This window comes from Anopheles funestus, chromosome X (genome assembly GCF_943734845.2).
Source record: "Anopheles funestus chromosome X, idAnoFuneDA-416_04, whole genome shotgun sequence".
Taxonomy (NCBI): domain Eukaryota; kingdom Metazoa; phylum Arthropoda; class Insecta; order Diptera; family Culicidae; genus Anopheles; species Anopheles funestus.
In genome coordinates, this window is record NC_064597.1 from 11,097,215 (window position 1) to 11,112,488 (window position 15,274).

The 15,274-nt window shown below is 38.6% G+C and overlaps 1 protein-coding gene across 2 annotated transcripts; it reads left to right on the forward strand.

The window, feature by feature from the left end:
• The first annotated feature begins 5,228 nt into the window (after window positions 1–5,228).
• On the forward strand, window positions 5,229–11,490 carry LOC125770602 (cytochrome P450 4c3-like). 2 transcript variants are annotated; one of them, XM_049440415.1, is made up of 5 exons: window positions 5,229–6,125; window positions 7,900–8,015; window positions 9,108–9,387; window positions 9,460–9,529; window positions 9,665–11,490. In XM_049440415.1, exons 1-5 carry the CDS (start codon window positions 5,900–5,902, stop codon window positions 10,596–10,598), a joined length of 1,626 nt encoding a protein of 541 aa, XP_049296372.1. In that variant the 5' UTR covers window positions 5,229–5,899; the 3' UTR covers window positions 10,599–11,490. The 2 variants fall into 2 exon arrangements, with proteins under 2 accessions (XP_049296372.1, XP_049296362.1); XM_049440405.1 differs by having other exon boundaries at window positions 9,460–11,490.
• The last annotated feature ends 3,784 nt before the right edge of the window (window positions 11,491–15,274 follow it).

Consider the following 15,274-nt stretch of genomic DNA (forward strand, 5'->3'; position numbering starts at 1 on the left):
GTGCTGTCTTAATTCACTGATAAACAAAGTGCGTGTATTGGAGATAAGCATATTGACTTTCGGCAACCTTTATTTTGTTAAAATGAGTGAATTAAACAATAATAACAGAATTATTACATTAATTATTCACTACAAAAAAACTAGTTTTAACTGATACTTTGAACACACAGCCTACTGCCATCATTTTATGCTGACTTCACAAATTTCTGTCAAATCAAACCAAAATTTGCCTCTCTAAACCACGATTTTAAAATCAGTAAAAAACGTGTTTATTCTATATTTTTGAGTGATATTAGTTATCAAAAGTTCCTAAAAAACATTAAATTTCCTTATTATACCCATTAGCTTGAGTGAAATCAATTCAAATGGTGATTTTGGACTAGCACAACAATTGGTACACCTATAGCACAACAATTGGAACACATAGCACAACAATTGGTGCATTGAAGAGGTTTACGAAAATGACTATAACTTTTGATTTAAATGTTTAAATTACAAAATTTAAAAACGAAAATACGTAAAAAACGTGTGTCTATCGATTGGACTCTTGTTTACGAATTTTAGTTAAGCAGTTTTGCCACAAACGTCGTTCTTGTGAAAACGCTGTACAAACTCGTCCATAATTGGTACACTTACCCTACTAATGGGATTTTTCATTTCATTTCATTTCATGCAATTTATTGTTGGCCTTAAAAGTTTAACAATGTGTAACTTAAAAAAGCGAAAAAAAACTAAAAACTAAAGTAAACTTAAGCAAAACTAACGTCTATGAAATAGGAAGGATCCCGTGAACAGAAATAGACAACAGGTAGTGTGAGAAGTGCAATGTGTACAATGTGTACAACTTTTAACCTGAGCGATTGTGATTGTCTCCGTGGCAGAACAGGTAAGTGACACGCCATTAGTACGTCCCGTACTGGGTTCAATTCTTAACGTTAATGTGGCGTGATACTTTCGTAAGCGTTATACGACAATCGTTAAAATAAAAATGGCTGAAGGGGTTAAAAAAATCGAATGTACCAGATTACATTGAATCACCCGAAGAGTTCATTTAACGAGTTATTTTTCTCATAACGAGCACATCAAACTACTAAGGAAATACCCCTTTTGATGAGCAATACATATTGGTGACTGAGTAATAAGATTGAAAAAAATGACTTGTCATAAAATATTGAGGAGTAGCTCAGACTTGAACTTGTGTCGCAGGCGTCCAGTGTAGGAATGGGTATAAAAAACAATTATGTATATTGAAGAGTTTCTACCGAGAGCACATACAAGCCTAAACTCCTATAAAAGGTTAAAGAGTTACTGATGTCAAGAAAATTAAATTCTGCAACAGAAAATAAAACAATTCCTCAAGGAACTGAAGTCATTTGGAAGCTGTTAACAGTATCACAACAGCTCCACCCAATAGCGGTAGTTTTGGTCTGCGGCAGGAATTCCCTAAACCGCTCCCAATCGGCATTATCCCAGGCTTTTTAGAGTACGCATCATTTCCATCAATACATCTCAACTTTGGGACTACCACACCTACTCGGGCCATGTAGACGACTTTAGACAACCTAAAAGGACTCTACGGGTTTGGTTGTCCGGTGTCTTTTGAATGTCATGACCAGCTCACCGGAACCTGACGAATCGAATTCGCTGTACAATAGTGAGTTGTGAACTCGTCTTTTCCCTTATTACCCGTATAAGTTTAGTCCAGGTAGGGTTGAACCAACATTGCTCCATCTGTCACTTACAGACTATACGATATACTAGCAGAGACAGAGGAGGAGACACTTGGAAAGATAAAGATGGAAGAACGTCCAAACTGATAGAATTTTAGAACCATAAAACCTAACCTAACTTTCTTAAAAATCACAAAATCTAAGCCGCCTATATGACTCTTGGAAGAATATAACCCACAATCGCATAGAAGAAGAAGAAGAAAAAGAAAAAGAAGACACTAGCTCTATTTAAAGGTAGTATTTCTGCAGGTATTCGTGAAGGTATTACTCATGCGGGAAATTCAAAGTCCTATCCGATCTCTCTCAAAATTCCTTGAATATTTCTTCCAGGAATTCTTCTCCTCCGTTTTATGCTTATCGCATTGGATCCTTTTCTACTCTGCCAGATTTAGTTTCTTTTTATGTTTTTGCTACTCCTTCTTCGTATCAAGTCCCCTTTCTGTAGGTTATATTCCTGGGAATGCTCTTATATTTTCTCTTTGAATCCTACTCGGAACATAACCTAAAATATATAAACTGTTAAAGCAAATACGAAAAGAAAAGATAAATAAAAACAAAACGACTCGAGTAAAAAGTGAAATTTCCCACCAGTCAAGGTGATGACAAATGATCAAAAATTTAAACAACCACGAAACACCTTTTCAATGGCGACACACTGCTTTCACTCGTAGTACAGCGGCAGGTAATAATGTTTGTTGAAATAATTTGGCAAATTATGTTGGCTTTGGCCGGTGTTGCCGGAGCTAACTGCGATGTATGTTTTCTGCTCTCCATCCGATCGCCACGAAACCCCGCGCACGCGTGCCGCATGCGTGGAAAATTGAGAAGTGATGATCTTTTAATTGTAAGCCACCAGAAACAACCTTGCGATTACAGATATAGTGAAATCTTGTGCGAACCACCGGTAATCTGTTTGCTAGACTACTTCTCCAAACAAACAAAAAAAAGCCATGGCATATTTATATTGACCTTTGCTATAATTCGTATCGGCTTGTTTCCATTTTGGAAGTGATCGTCAACCTAGCCCGTTACATGTTCTTCAACAAACCTCCCCCCCTTTGCCTTGCCGTTCCTCATCTTACCTTTAATTCTCGCTGCATGCCCATCTGCAACTACGGGCCAAACGGCTTAAACTAAACTTCAGCAACTAAGACGGCCTATGGGGAGATGCCCAAAAACCACTTCTCAATGGAGAAGAAAAATTAATTAAAAACCAATCAATTGGAGTGGTGTAGTGTGTCGCCGCTTGAAAAATGTTGGTGGTACAAAGAAAATTGAGAAAAATGGACAACATAAGAGCGCCTGTTTGGGTGGCGGTGACGACGCATGATCGAATGAATTTGATGCCCGTCAGCGAAGAAGCATGAGATTTGTGAAAAGTATGAGAAGGGAGGGAGAGGGGGAGAAGACGGGAGGGTAGATTTAGGTGGCTCTCGCTATGGCTCGTCTATTAGCTTGGGTTTGATGTGTATGATTTTTTTTTTAGTTTGAGCTGTCTCCTTTGACCCTTAGGAAAACAAAACCGCTAGCAGTACGAAAAAGAAGGTGAAAAAATAACAAACGAAATGACAAACTAACTTAGCTGGGAGGCAGACAGAGAGCATAGCCAAGGTGGGAATTTGTGCTATGTTAACCTTGCCGCTTGTGATTAAACAAAATTAATAGCTTCCTATAAGTGACAGCGAACAAATCTGAAAGCTGATGAGGTAAATAGTAACAACACTGGTAAATATTTGTTTCATAACTTTAGTTAAATTAGGCATAACTAATTAAGCTGCCGCACGCAACAGAAACCCAGCAGCATCTGCTACCAAAGTGGAACAGTTTCAATAGGTCCCAATATAATCTTACCGTCCGTCTGAGGTCTTTTGTCATGTGACAAGCAAAACACAAAAAAAACAAAAAAAAGTTTAATAATTTCAAATATAAAAATGGAAACTTTTTCCCCCTTTTACAGAAGCTTACAAACACTGCACTCATGTTAAGAAGAAGAGGAGAAAAAAAAACGATTAAAGTTGCCGTGAATAAATCGAGAAACCAACACATTAAACCCGTGTCTAATCACATAGTAACCGCTCGTTTTTCGCATCGATTTGAGAGAAGAAAAAAAACATAATCTTGACATTGAACTATCGCAAACGCGAAACAAACCATAATGCATATCCCCGGAACGAGATTAATATGTTTTTAATATTTCGGTTCGGTTGTTTTTTTTTGTTATTCATTTCATTATTTTGTTTGTGTGTTTAATTATCTATTTGATTTTTTTATAACTTTGTTTGATTTTCTTACTTTTTTATTGATTCTTTTTATTCTTTTATTGTTTTAATTAACGTTTTACTTACTTTTTTCATTATATATTTATTTATGTTCTAGTGTACCAAATATTATGTTTAATTTAGTTTTGTTTTTCTGTTTATTCATTTATTTTAAAGTATTATTTCGTTTCAGATGTTAAACTTCCAATTATAATTATCTATTTCTTAAAGAAGATTATTATCTAAAAATTAATATATTTTTTAACCAAAAATGTAAATGTAATAAAAATGTATAAAACTGCAAAAACAAGGTTTTTAAAAGTTTTATTTAAGTAAGTTCTATTTATAACATTTTAATGAATAAAAAAAACAAGACGAAATATGAAGAAAGATAATAATAAATATAAAACAAAACATCTTTTATCGCTGCTGATCGGGACTTGAAGCTGACTTTAAATAGTAATTGGAAATTTTTATCTTCAAGATCAGCAAGAACAAGAACAAGAGATCTTGGTTTGTCATTTTAAGCTTTGTTTGAGTTTATTTATCTATAGCTGGATACTGGAGACTACGGCCTGGGTAGGGTTTGATACCGGTCCAGTCGTGTAAAGTCTCACGCCGCTTCCAACTACACTACGGGGCCATCACTTAGATCATCTCATCTGCTTAAGAATAAAACATTTTCTGCAGCCAAAGATGTAAAACAAAAAATTAAAATATACAAAATAAAATAAACATAAAATAAAATAAAATAAACATAAAATCATAATTCCTTAAAGATTAATAAATCAATTAACCCATTATGCACAATGTAATGCATCAATAAGAATTTAAAAAAAATATACAACCATAAATGAATCAATAAACAGCAAATGAAAACAATTTCATTAACAAACAAACAAAACCATCAAAAGAAAAAACAATGCCAATTAACCGATTGTGTTAAAATCAGCTTTTAACCCAAAACACTGTATCAATTTTCATAAGGCACGAATAAATTCGTCACAGCTTACACCTCGCCGGCGCACGTTGCGGGCGTTTGATGGATGAAGGATGAAAGGATGTAAACATAACAAACAATTAATTATATCTCGATCATCCGTTCGCGGGCCCACAATTATCAGCCCTTAGTTTCACGCACCATCAACACCCCCCTCCCCCCTTTTTTAATATGTTTCCATTACAGCAGGCAATAGGTGTTTATGGACAAACACTTTTGTTTGCTCTTTCTCCAGCCGCTTATAGGCGACCAATTAAATAGCCGAATGGGACCGAATGTTCCGTCGAACGCACAATCGTCACCGCTCTGCTGTGCTGTGGATCGTACGCAAAACCGAAATCGGGTGCAGAAGAAGAAGAAGAAGAAGAAGCAGACCTGCACCACACACACACACAACACGGACCCGCGTTCGTCGGTTTTCCATCGGCTAAAGGTCACCGATCGCGGTTCGGTACCGCCACCGTAAAGGCTTGATTTTATAAATATCGGTCCGTCGCGTACGTCGCGCCCAGATCGTCAACGTACGTCGCGTGGACAGTGTGTGCGCGCGCCCCGGGCAACCACACTCCCGAAAGCGTTATATCCCGAAAACGTGTTACATCCCGAACGTGTGCGTACCGTTACGGTGTAACGGAACCGTTTAGTGCAAGTTACATTTGGAAAGAAGCGACAGATAATGGTGTAACGCACGGGGGTGTGTTTAACGGTTGGAAAATTTAAAATTTAAAATTCAAAAAAGTGTAAAAGTGTGGGAATTTTTTTCAAAACAGTTACAACATTCCCAGTTACATCCCAGTACCAGTGCTAGCGAGTGTTCGGAATTTCGTTTCGTTGTTTTTTTCTTGCGTTGAAGAGAAAAACAATTCAAAAAAAAATCGTTTAAAAAACAAACGGAAAACACGCCAGACAATATGGAAAATTCGTTCGCTTCCGATCGGTGGACGGTACGGCGGGCAACCGCACTGTTGACCGTGTTTTCTCCCCTGACATTGGCCATGCTGCTCATACTGGCGTTTGTTTTGCTGATGTTCAAGGCGCGCCGGGCCAAGATGGTGAAGCTGATTGACCAGATACCTGGCCCCGTTTGTATGCCGCTGGTAGGCAACGGGCTGCAAATTAATGTTGGCTGCAAAGATGGTAAGCAAAAGCACAGAAAACAAAAAACAAAAACCACCCATTTTGCACGGCCAGTTATCAACGATCAACAACAAACAGCTGCTGCCAATAAGACAATAATATCATTCAAATTTGGAACGAATCAATCAATTAACGGCGCCAAAATGTGTGTAACGTGCGGCAGACAAGGCTGTGCGTTACCGTTTGCAAATGCGTACAGTGAACCGTAACGCCACGGCCATCACACACTTTTGATCAAACAGCTGTTCACAGTAGTGAAAAGGAAATTTTAACCAACACAAAAAAGGAAAAAGAAAAGAAAACCCGAAAATTAAAATATCCAAAAAACCAAACCAAAAGTGAGAGCGAAAAGGGTGCGCGCTGCATGCGTTACGTAACGCCGCAGCTAATCCATCCGGAAACGTCACTCACGGGCCCTGCGAGATACGCCGCAGCGCAGTTGCAGCGTTGCATATACGTGCGTTGCCATATCACACCGTTTTCATTTCGCCGTGCATGTGATGAAAAATAAAAAAAATGTTTTGAAAAAAAAAAAACAATATTGCCACGATCTTTGCCCATTTATGGGGCGCTATGTTAATTGCTCTCGCGCGTTGCTTGCGTTACGCATCGATGCGTCGCTTATCTAGACCCTTGAAAAACTAAACTCATCGTTGAAATGAACCGCAATAGGGTTATATGGATGAAATCGGGTGTTGGCGTTTTTGGTGTTTCCGTTGGCTTCCGCACCCCACTTACGCCCCCGCGGTCCGTCCCTTTAGCTGATATGCTGCTGGCGGGTATCAAATTAATTTTATTCCAACATTGCATTTCCATCCTCCTATTGGTGTGGTGATTAAGGTGAGCATCGTTTCTCACCACCATAACCACAGCAGCACATTCGCACATCGATGTGGATTTGTGTGCGTGTGTGTGGTTGTGTGTAACGCACAGTAACCTACCCGCTGGGATCATCGGTTCGTATCGATGGGCCCCCGTAATGGGGCGATGAGCAGTGATGATTGGAAATTTTTATTTTTTTTTCTTTTTCTCCCTGTCCTCCTCTTCACCACGATGGTAACGCAACGCCGGGATTACATGTAGGTCAGGTATAGAAATTCAAAATATATTATAGATACCATTAGGTAGGGAAACACCACCCGTGTGACCGACGAAATGATGAGATAACGTATGCAAAACATGAAACTAGGTTATCACACATGAATAAAAGAAACCAAGCGTGGAGTAAGAAGATAATACCTCCGCACGGAAACTCTATCTATTTGCCCTTTTTAAAAAAAAATGTGAAAAAAGTTTCCACCAACTTTTGCCGTGCGTTTCGCTTGACACTTTCTAGGTTAGAAAACCCTCATTTTTCGACACGACCTTGACGACACGCATGCTAATTTACTGTTTGTGTCTTCAGTTTTAACTAAATTAATTAATGTCAAAACAAAAAAGCAAAAAACAGAGCGTTTCTAATCGTTACATAATGGATGCAAATTTTGAATTGAGAGAGAGTGAGATTTACATGTTATTTGGAGGTTATTTTTAAATAAAAACCTTGATTTTTGTTTTGTTTATTTAAACGTTGTGGGGTTTTTAAAATGTTTTTAGTGGGCTTATAAATATTTTGAAGGTGTAATAAATTAAAAAAAGATAAAAAAGGCATTTGAACTTATATTATAAATTTATTATATTTTAATTTTAGTTTTGCAATGATTTTATCTCGATTGAAGAAAAAAAAACTTTCCCACCCTTTACCATTTTTAAATTTTTCTATATTTTTTTCCAGAACTGTTCGATCGTATTATAGCGTCGAGAAAAATGTTTGGCCGCCGACAAGGTATTAGCCGCGTCTGGAACGGTCCCATACCGTACGTGTTAATTTCCAAAGCTTCCGCCGTTGAGGTAAGTACAGGTCAAACATATTGCTTGCGAATGGTAAAAATGGATTTGAAACATTAAGCTGGCGCACCTGGAAAGTGCGTGCAATAAAGGGGGGTGGTGGGAGGGGGGAGGGGAACACACTATTACGTGACAAACTGCAACGGCAGGAATTTGGGGGAATTTTTACAACGAAAGCATGTAGAGCGGGTCCCGCTAGAATCAGCAACAATCGTAGTTGCTTAGGTAGGTGTATATTTTTTTTCGTTTTTGTTTATTTATTGCGGGTTAAAATTTGAGCTGTTCAACAAAATTGATAGCACCTGTTAAATGATGGTGATTTTTTGAACAGCAAATAAAACAAAAATATTCAACTTTTTTTTGTTTCAACGCAATTGCGTTTTCTGGAACTGTATGTACAGCAGTAATCGCATGGTACTGGTTCGCTCTCACGTTATCTTCTTATATGGCAAATAGTCTCTCTCAATCGTATAGCTTATATGGAGTAGTGAGTAAGCGCGCTGCTTCCCAATCACTAGAATGTGAGATCAAATCTCGAAATTACTCCAAATTTCTAAAGTCTACTTTCTCCACTACACTGCCAGAATTTGAACTCTAGAACGGGAGAAAAACGTGGTTGTGAGTGATATATATAGTGATTTTGAAATCACCAAACAAAACTTGACCCATCCAAAAACAAAAAATGTTGACGTAAGGTGGTCTCAAGTAAGGGAAAAACACGTCGCTTGTGTGCGCCCACGGGGTGATTTTTTAATCATCTTAAATGCTTGCGCTATTACGGTACCAACATACACACAGTGAAGGCGAGAAAACTACTCATCAATTTGGAGGATTTCTCTGTCACTTCACGTTCAAGGTGAAATTGCGACGAATCTCAACGTGGCAAAGAATAGTGTCCCATTGTAGTATTCTTACGCCACAAGCGGAACCATCCAAAATGTAGACTGACATTGAGCTTTCTCTCCTTGAATTAGTTACATTTTCAAACAAAAGGAAAATGTTCCATGACGTGGTGGTGGTGGTGAAAATTATTCATGCAACGTGTGTTTTACTTGTATTTTATGTACTTTTTTTGTCTTTCTTTTTCTTCCACAGCCAATACTGAGCAACCCGAAGCTGGTGGAGAAGAGCAACGATTACGAGTATATGAAGGCATGGCTGGGGAATGGTTTGCTTACGTCACCCGGATACATCTGGCATCCGCGCCGCAAATCGTTGACACCGGCGTTTCACTTCAAGATACTGTCGGACTTTGTGACGATCTTCCAGAATCAGGCGGACGTGCTGATCGAGAAGCTGACGGAGCACACGGTACAGGGTGAACCGTTCAACATCGTGCCGTACGTGACGCTCTGCGCGTTGGATATTTTCTGCGGTAAGTTTTCAGGATGTACGGTGTGTGTGTCGCTGGATTGTCTAATTCAAGGATTTTTCGTCTAACTTCCAGAAACTGCCATGGGATGTCCAGTATATGCGCAAAAGAATTCCAACTCGGAATACGTTCGTGCTCACAAACAGTTAAGTATTGGAGAGAAGAAGAGAAGCAGCAGATCCAGAGTTCTTGAACTCTTGAAGAACATCTTGAGAGAAGACCTAAGATATTCGTTACCATCACTAAAGCTACTCTTTCAATACCTCTCTGGTCGTTACAGAATTGGACAAGTAATACGAAACCGGTTGCAAAAAATATGGCTCCATCCAGACTTTGTCTTCAAACGCACCAAAGAGTTCCAAAAGCATCAGGAATGTCTGAAGGTGTTGCACAACTTTTCAGATCGTGTTGTCAGGGAACGGAAGGAAGAACTTCGGAAGCGTAAACAACAGCTAGATCAGAATAATAACAGCAACGGAAACAACCAGAGTAGTGATCCGGAAGGTGATTGCAGTGTTCTTCAGGAGGGTATATACAGGAAGAAACAACTTGCCTTTCTGGATCTTCTGCTCGAGGGTTCGGGTTTGTCGGATCTGGCGATCCGTGAGGAGGTCGATACGTTCATCATCGGTGGCCATGATACGACAGCGGCCGCCATGGCCTGGATACTGTATCTACTAGGTGCCGCACCGGAGATACAGGATCGGGTCATACAGGAGATCGACGAGGTGATGGGCAAGGATCGGGACCGTCGCCCAACGATGGCGGAGCTGAACGAGATGCGCTATCTGGAGTGTTGCATCAAGGAGGGTTTACGGCTGTACCCAAGCATACCGGTAATTGGACGGCGCCTGACAGAGGACGTGCGGGTCGACAACTACACCATACCGGCCGGTACTACCGCGATGATCGTCGTGTACGAGCTTCACCGCGATGCGTCCGTATTTTCCAACCCGGACAAATTCAACCCGGACAACTTCCTGCCGGAGAACTGCATCGGTCGGCATCCGTACGCGTACATCCCGTTCAGTGCTGGGCCGCGTAACTGCATCGGCCAGAAGTTTGCTATACTGGAGGAAAAATCCGTCATCTCCGCTGTACTGCGCAAGTTCCGTATCGAGGCGGTCAACCGACGGGAAGATGTACAGCTGCTGTGCGATCTGGTGCTGCGACCGAAGGATGGGCTAATAGTGCGACTTCACAAGCGAGACTAAATGTGAGCACTCCCACAAGTATCAACGCCACGGAAACGGTACACGAAACGTGGACTGGTTGGTTGGCAGCGTAACATCTCAGTATTACTTTGACATTCCCAACATTGTACGCGAGGCTCTAAGCTAATGCAAAAACGGGGGGTTGGGGAAGATGTACAAAAACTCAGATTTTAACTGCTACGGAGCTACTGTTTCCATCAACTCTCTTGCTTCGTCTACTGCTTTCCACTTGTAACGTTATCCATGATCTTGCACGTTGTAAGAAACCATGGTATGTCGCTAATATACTTCGCTCTACCTGCAACGGCACGGTCTTTCGCATCTAGCAGTATTAAAGCGTAGTTCTTTTCTTCTACTAAAGCGAAAGGACGAAGGAAACCATGCCACCATTACAAAGCGATATATAGGTAGCAGTGGTTACTATTTTCGAGCGAATCGGGTTGAAAACCTCTCCGACATTTAGTACGACAAGACTTCTAACATGTATCTACTTTTTATACGTAAAAGGAACAAATAAAACTATGTGGAGGAATTTGCTTGTTCGTACTATAAATGTTGTTGGAAAGAATTATCTGTTTATGATTAAAAAAATATCCTAGATGACAGAAAAAATAAACTTTAATGACGTTTAAATTTAAAATGAATGTGCAAATGAAGGCTTTGAGAACAAAAATATTCATTTGTCTCTCGCACACTCAAATTGATTCTTGATCGCTTATTGAATGATTTAAATCCAAAATGGAGCAACTCTTATTGAGTGTTCGGAAATGCAAAAAAGAGTGAGTCGCAGAGAGTGAGTGAGTGAGAGAGCGAGTTAGTGAGAAAATGAGTTAGTGAGAGAGTGAGTGAGTTAAAAACTCCAAAGAGTAGTCACAGGATTATTTTTTGGTGAATCACAAACGAGTGAGCAAAATATCCAAATCCTTATAACTCTTTTTCATTTTGTTTTAACTCTCTGAAAAGAGTCAATATTCCCATCGCTAATCACAAACTCAAATTGATTCATGATCGCTTATTGAGTGATTTAAATCCAAAATGGAGTAGCTGTTATTGTGCGTTCGGAAATATAAAAGAGTGAGTCGCAGAGAGTGAGAGAGTGGAATCGTGGATCCACTCCGACTCCGTGTATGGAAAATTGATTCCGACTCCGATTAAAAACTAAAATTGACTCCGGTGAGTTTGGACGAGTACAAGCTCGATCGATTCCTAATGGGTGCGATCGATTCCGGATGAGTCCGATAAGACTCCGGCAAAATTTTTAATTTACCCATCACTACAAAAGAGTAGTAAAAGGATTATTTTTCGATGAACCACAAACGAGTGAGTAAAAGATTCAAATCCTTATAACCATTTTTTTCACTTTGTTTCAACTCTCTGAAATGAGTCAATATTCTAATCGCAAATCACAAACTCAAATTGATTCATGATCGCTTATTGAGTGATTTAAATTCAACATGGAGTAACTCTAATTGAGTGTTTGGAAGTACAAAAGAGTGAGTCGCAAAGAGTGATTGAGTGAGGGAGTGAGTTAAAAACTCAAAAGAGTAGTCAAAGGATTATTTTTCGATAAATCACAAATGAGTGAGCAAAAGATTTAAATCCTTATATCCCTTTCTTCACTTTGTTTAAATTCTCTGAAAAGAGTCAATATTCTCACCGCTAATCACAAACTCAAATTGATTCATGATCGCTTATTGAATGATTTAAATCCAAAATGGAGTAACTCTTATTGAGTGTTTGGAAGTACAAAAGAGTGAGTCGCAAAGAGTGATTGAGTGAGGGAGTGAGTTAAAAACTCAAAAGAGTAGTCAAAGGATTATTTTTCGATGAATCACAAACGAGTGAGCAAAAGATTCAAATCGTTATAACCATTTTTTTCACTTTTTTTTAACTCTCAAAAAAGAGTCAATATTCTCATCGCTAGTTTATACACCTTTTCTCAAAAAAAAAATCACTCATGAGAGGCGCAAGGTTTAAATCCCAAAAACTCGTGGCTTTCTAACTTAACTCCTCACAACCTTACTCAATTTTTTTTGTATAACATGTAGCATACTCTTGGTCTTAATCTCGATTAGATAAAGTTTTATGTAAATTACAGCTATTGCATACCATTACAATCGGAATAGCTCGTGTTACAAACCTTGGATTTAACAATCAACCAAATCAAGTCATCTAGTGTACAAAATATCACTACAATGTCGTTAAATGAAACGTCATCAATAAAAGTTGAAGTAAACAATAAAATAAAAAATATCGTTTTAAAACAAATAAACATAATCTATGGAAATTAAACGACGTTGAACTTCAAGCTACTCAGTGTGGTGAAGAAAAAGAAAACTATTTGGCAAGAAAATGAAACCATCTACCTGAACAGCGGAAACACTAATGAGGCATAATTCAGTGCTTACCGAGCAGATAAGGAATTTTCGTTTTTCCTTTACGTTGTATTTCCACACACACAACCTTTCGTTTCGGTCATTCGGACGCATCTGCACCATGATATCGTTTCGCCGCCTAGTGTTGTGGCTGAGCAAAGACAATAAAAAAGAGTTACAAACATACACAGAAAAAAAATACACACCTTCGTACGATCATCTGCACGGTGATGCAAACGGTTAACATTAATTGATTTATCCACCGGTTTGCCAGCTGCACACTGAAGAAAGTGTGAAGCATGTATTAACACCATTCAACGGTTTCGGAAAATTGCCTAATTGATGCGACTTTAATTAATGGCATGAAAATGATCCTTACCTTTTGCAGATGTTTAGCATTTATTGTGCATTTCTAGTGCGCGTTATGCGCCTATTTCGGGTGGATGGTTGAATTACGCATTAAGGGGGACAGTTAATGGCCATTATAATTTTTCACTCGAATAGTTCTTACGGTAGGGATATTTTTGCGTAAAACGGTACGGTAGTGTATGAGCGTTAGTTTGCTTATATATAAACACTCCGAACGTCATGCTTCCCGTTTTAGTCGACGATTAGTTGCTAAAGGTGCTAATAGTGTATGCGCTAGCGGTAGTGAAAACAGAAATTGTGCAGTTTCTAGTTGAAGTTGTTGACATACCATGGCTTACAGTGAATCAGTGTTTACCTCCGCTATTGGTTCGAATAGCTGGACTAGACAGCAGTTCATGGAAAGTGTACCGAAAACGAGTGTTTTGCTGCTAGTGAGCTTCATCTTCATTGTGTGCTGTTTGGCTGCGTACCTGGAGCGTTATCGTCGTTTGGTGCGTCATATCAACCGTATACCCGGTCCGGCCACACTACCAATCATTGGCAATGCACTACTGATCAATGCTGACCGGGAAGGTATTAGCAGCACAATCAACCATTCCTACCAGGAAGTGTTTTAGATGTCGAAATTTCCTTGGTGTTAAGAGTGAAAAGAAATTAAACGCAAGAATGGATGTTTATTTACCGCTGCCCGCGAAAGACTAGACGGCGCAACATATTCTTTGTGCGCGTTTAAGCGTTTTAAGCATTTTTCGTTCGTGATTAATTTTTTTTTTACAATTTCGAAGCGTTGAAGTATATTTTATTATTTACTTTCGATCGTACTGTAGAATATACTAAATTTGAACTACCTTCGAATTTTTTGAACCCCCAAAAAATATGATTAGAAAGGAAGCGTTTCAGTCAAAATAACTGGTACGGTCAACCTAGTGTTAAACCACCCAAAAATATGCAAAAATGAGTGAACATTTGTTTAAAGTAATTTTCAAAATTAACACTAGCACTACTAAGCGTTTGAAGCGTTTTTCATTCGTTGTTTTTTATAAACCAATTTTGAAGCGTTGAAGTATATTTTATTGTTTATTGGAGATCTTACTGTAGAATATATACAGGCGTCCCCCGAGTTACGACTGTATTTGGGACCGAAAAAAAAGCCCGAAGCAAGGCGTAAGTCGAAAACGTCGTATGTCGAGAATACACCGTTTATAACCATACGTAGAGAGTCGATAATTCAAATATTCTAGAGGAAATAATAATCTAGAAATCGTTTTGAATAGTATATTAATTGATCTTTTCCTTAAAATATTTATCGAGAATGTATAAGTCTATTCCTACAATTTAATTTTTAAATTCAGTAAAGACCATGTTTTTTAATATTTGCTGGTGAAAATAAAAAAACTGACAATTTGAGCAAACTACTATCAAGATCAAAATCGTCGTATCTGCGAATCGTCATATCTTGAGGGGGTCGTAACTCGGGGGACGCCTGTATATGTAAAACTCATGTTTTGGAACTATCTTAGAATTGTTTAACCTCTAAAAATAATTTGACGAAAATGTCAAAATAACTGGTACTGGTCAATCTGGTGTTAAACCACTTAAAAACACAAAAAATGAGTTCACATTTCTTTAAAAGTAATTTTTCAAATTAAACACAACGGTTAATAGGTTAAAACCGTACACGTGTTCAAGACTTCACCTATTGAGCAGAATTTAAAACCATGTGATATGCTGATTGCATACTTTTAGGCAATATTTCCATTTGAGATTTGAGTATGAGAGTTCACGAAGTAATTTCCGAACGATTCAAACGATGTATTAAATCCATCAAATTTGCTTAATATTATCATTAATTTATGATATTGACAAACAGGCACAAATTATTGTGCGGAAGAGCTAAATAAAATCGTTATTCAGCCAGAATTGGGGGTGCGA

What these genes read in the sequence shown, in the direction of transcription:
- LOC125770602 (XM_049440405.1), top strand. Translation starts at nt 5,900, where the DNA reads ATGGAAAATTCGTTCGCTTCCGATCGGTGGACGGTACGGCGGGCAACC. An exon ending in TAATGTTGGCTGCAAAGATG is followed by an intron (nt 6,126 to 7,899) that starts GTAAGCAAAAGC and finishes ATTTTTTTCCAG; the next exon opens with AACTGTTCGATCGTATTATA. An exon ending in CGCGTTGGATATTTTCTGCG is followed by an intron (nt 9,388 to 9,459) that starts GTAAGTTTTCAG and finishes TCTAACTTCCAG; the next exon opens with AAACTGCCATGGGATGTCCA.